The sequence below is a fragment of the Antedon mediterranea genome, chromosome 3 (assembly GCF_964355755.1).
Source record: "Antedon mediterranea chromosome 3, ecAntMedi1.1, whole genome shotgun sequence".
Taxonomy (NCBI): Eukaryota; Metazoa; Echinodermata; class Crinoidea; order Comatulida; family Antedonidae; genus Antedon; species Antedon mediterranea.
The window spans coordinates 33,678,220-33,682,213 of NC_092672.1; the positions used below are offsets into that span (position 1 = coordinate 33,678,220).

Below are 3,994 nucleotides of genomic sequence, written 5' to 3' on the forward strand. Positions count from 1 at the left end.
TTAGAAATTTCTATTTATATAACATAAATCATTTCCAGAACCAAGTATATCAAATATAGCTAGCTATATAGCAGTGTAACAACAACATATTTACATAGGGGCCTTACTTATTATCATCATACATTTTTCAGAGTACCTAATTTATGAAGCAAAGTTCGAGAAAGAAAATGATTAAGCTACTCAGTAGCAACAGACTTAAATTAAAAAATACTGAATATAAATAGCTGATATATATAATTTTTGTAAGAAAAAGATTTATGTAAAGTAAATGTGCATTGGAATTATACTTTATTATCATTGGAATCATACACATGTGGGCAAGTTTTAAACATTTATTCATACTGTCAATTTAGGTTTTTTTATCTTAGAAATTAGAAATCAATAACATAATACCACAAAAGCTTTATGTAAAAAGAAAAACAGAAATCAGAGCCGTTAATCAAACGCATGAAGCTTGTAATCTCCTCTTTCAACAACAGAAAGGCGCCCAGATGGGGCCCGGTGATGGACATTTGCATTTTTCCGTATGATGCCTACTGCCGCATAAGTGCAACCCGTCCGAAGATCAGCCGGCAAGAAATTGAAAATTTCTTCAGCTCCATAATTATTAGGAGGTTGAATTGGGTCGGGGAACAACGGAAATCTCCGTCGCCGATAAGCTAGAATTTCGACAGTGTTGAGGGCGTTTCTGGCGTACGATTGACTACTGCCTGGTTCTTCTTTAGAACAGCTTGCTACGACGGTGTTTCCGCCATGCTTGCGGAATGATTTATACCCGCCGCAAAATCTCACCCAATGATTATCTTCTCCGGAAATGTCATTGTAAACAACAATGTGCCAATGTCTCCAATCGTATTTTTCAGTGAGGAATGCATAAAATTTATCAGCAAAGTCACTGTTGCTTTTGCCATTTAACAACGCCAAATTGTTATTTAAATCGGTTAGGAGCTGTTGTTTCCAAACATCTTTCACTCTTGTGTCTACGTCAATCATATGGTCAGCTAACTTTTTGATGTTGTCTTCCCAAAATGTTTTTTCATCTTCATATGCGGCATTATAATCTTTGACTTTCAGGTACGCTAGATGAACTTTGACACCCTGTAATATTAAGTTCATTATTCCTTTCATAATTGTTTGAACTTTTCCTCGGTGCCTGTCTGTATATGTAATTGCTGTTTTCGGAATGTTATCTGACAAAGTAGATTCTTCCATCATACCGCGCCCGATGATTAATATGGCGCTATCTATTTGGACTGAGTAAGCAGCGATAAATAATTCCTTCTGTCCTTCAATTGCATCAGTTGGAGCGTCGAGAAACTGTTGTAGGCGATGAGACAAAGCATATATTTCGCCTTCATATTGTCCATACTGAGCTTTCAGAGATGTTTCTTGAATAAGATTTTTCACTTCTTGAAACTTTGTAAACACTTTGTCGAATTTTTCGTCTATTTTTTGGAATTCGGTCTTCATTAATTTCAATTCAGCAGACGGAGAAGTTGGTAAAAATATAGAGACCAACGCCATTACTGGCCCGATGGCACTTAAGAATGGTCCAATATTCTTGGTGAACTTGGCGATATCATTGCTAAACTGGCTGGACAAGTGTTCATCACTAAAAACGTTGACGATCTCATTTCCGGCTTCTACCCCAGCTCTGACCTTATCGATAACTTCTGCTTCATCCTCTCCGTAGATCGACGGAGTAAAAACCAAAATGCATAACAATGCAATATACATGGTCAAATTCTTTCTGAGCCTGAAAAGACAAAAATATCATATAAAAGAGCTATAGGAAATCATTTTTAGATCTACATCTAAATAGAGATCAGGATTACCCTTTACACACCTATGTTTTCAACATGGTAATTTAACATAACAAATGATTAAAATGTTATAAACCAAAGAAATTGTTTCGGAAGAGACCAGGCGACGTCATCATGTATTAGAAACACAACATTACATAGGAAAACAAAAATCATCCTACGGAAAATAATTTTACTTTGATTAGTTGAGAAGCCATTGAGTATAGCCAATGTTCGTTTTGAAACTTGAAATAATGTTGTCCGTATTCTGAGCAGCAAAGTTATGGCGGAGCTGTCTATTTAGTATCAAATTGTTTAAACTATACATGTTTATAGTGACACTTTCTGAACATTTTGTTGAAACATGACCGGAAATTCCATTTTGTTACCATATATAATTGTCATACATAAAAAAAAAATTTTTTTTTACAAATTTTTTGGGGTTAGGCCCTATATTTTCATATTTTGACCTGACTAACATGTCTTTGTTAAAATGTGAGCGAACTTCTAGATACATCCAGAAACAAAAAAACAGCGAAAAATCTTGATGAGGAGAGCTAAGTTTTTCATTCAGCCGATTATCCGGACTTTATCTATTTCCGAAGTATCATAAGAATTTGGTAATACATCACATGTGTTTCGCATGTATCTAGTAGCAACACGTACCCACTTGATACAGGCACCACATGTGATATAAATGTGATGCTGAAACTGTGGAACCTTTTGCTAGAAACTGTGAAGCTTTAAAATTCACTATAATCTTAATACTACATTACTCGTATTTGACCCCCATGCATATAAAGAAAAAAGGTATCGCAAAGTGTGACATGCAGTGTTACAAAGTGCGACTGTGCAATTTAAAGTGCGATAGATCAGTTATTACAAAGTGCGATCACTTTCACTACAAAGTGCAAAAGGAATACAAGCGCGAAAACTTTTTTAGAAAGTGCGATAGATATTTCAAAGTGCGAACACGTTATTAAAAAGTATTATAGGTACCTATTACAAAGTGGAAAGTGCGACAGCTATTACACAAAAGTTCGACATAACAATTGGTTAGCCAATAATATGCTATATGTTATATAAATCTATTTATCCATGACTGGTCCTCTATTTTAGATAAAAGATCTCCACTCCATATTGATGCCATTTTTTTAGATATCTCGAAGGCCTTTGACCGGATGCCTCATGACATTCTCCTCAATAAGCTTTCCCGCAGCAATTTAACATTACTGGTGATATATGGTACTGGTTAAAGTCTTTTTTAATTAAAATATACCAAAAGGTTCAATTTAAAGGGTCTTCATCTAACTGGGTGGAGGTAACCAGTGGGGAACCTCAAGACAGTGTACTCGGTCCCATTCTTTTTAACTTTTTTATTAACGATATTATTTGTTCACTTAAATGTAAAACTGCTATTTTTGCTGATGATACTCTTATTTATAATGCAATTAACTCTCCTCAGGATTCTCTAAACCTTCAAGCTGATCTGGACCGACTCGGTCTGTGGAGCCAAGCAAATCGCATGCCTTTCAATGTTATGAAGACGAATGTCCTGCATGTCACACGTTCGCGTAACAGACAGTTGTCTAAATACCTTTTGTTTGGCTCTCATATTAGTCCGGTGACATCTTTTAAATACCTTGGTGTTACTTTTAACTCAAAATTGACCTGGGATGACCATGTCCATGTCATTGTTTCCAAAGCTAAACGTATGTTGGACTTTGTTTGGAGAGCGAGCATATTTATATGATTGGAAAATGAAGATTGCTTTTGATTGGTGGAAAGCAAAGTATACATTTGGACAACAAACCAATCACTCACGAGTTTGTTTTTTTTCAAAGGCGTTAAACACAGTTGTAGGCCTAAGTCACTAAAATTTATTTTTTAAGAAGCAAATTGAGGTTTTGATGACTGTCAAAACGTAATTTGGTCAATGATCATTATTGGCGAAATTTCTAATTGATACTGTACACATTTTTTTGCTTGACTTGTTCGAGAGTTAACGTATCATTGTGCAATTCTTCCTTTTTAATATTGTATTTTTAATAGTTTTAATAATGTTATGATAAAATCTTTTAATCAGCTGTATGTATTATATATAACCACCATTCTCGTACGGTTCATGTCTAACAACAAGAAACTGCTGCGCTGTTCCATGTCAAGCGACCATAACAGGCCCATCCATATCA

The 3,994-nt window shown here is 35.2% G+C and overlaps 1 protein-coding gene across 1 annotated transcript; it reads right to left on the bottom strand.

Annotated features, from left to right (window-relative positions):
- Nucleotides 1-435: 435 nt before the first annotated feature.
- Nucleotides 436-3,545, bottom strand: LOC140044328 (uncharacterized). The gene is made up of 2 exons (XM_072088807.1): nucleotides 3,445-3,545; nucleotides 436-1,756 (listed from the first exon to the last, which is right to left on the bottom strand). The coding sequence occupies exons 1-2, from the start codon at nucleotides 3,543-3,545 to the stop codon at nucleotides 436-438; spliced, it is 1,422 nt and encodes a 473-aa protein (XP_071944908.1).
- Nucleotides 3,546-3,994: the final 449 nt, after the last annotated feature.

What these genes read in the sequence shown, in the direction of transcription:
- LOC140044328 (XM_072088807.1), bottom strand. Translation starts at nt 3,545, where the DNA reads ATGCTCGCTCTCCAAACAAAGTCCAACATACGTTTAGCTTTGGAAACA. An exon ending in GAGTTAAAAGTAACACCAAG is followed by an intron (nt 1,757 to 3,444) that starts GTATTTAAAAGA and finishes TTGTCTTTTCAG; the next exon opens with GCTCAGAAAGAATTTGACCA.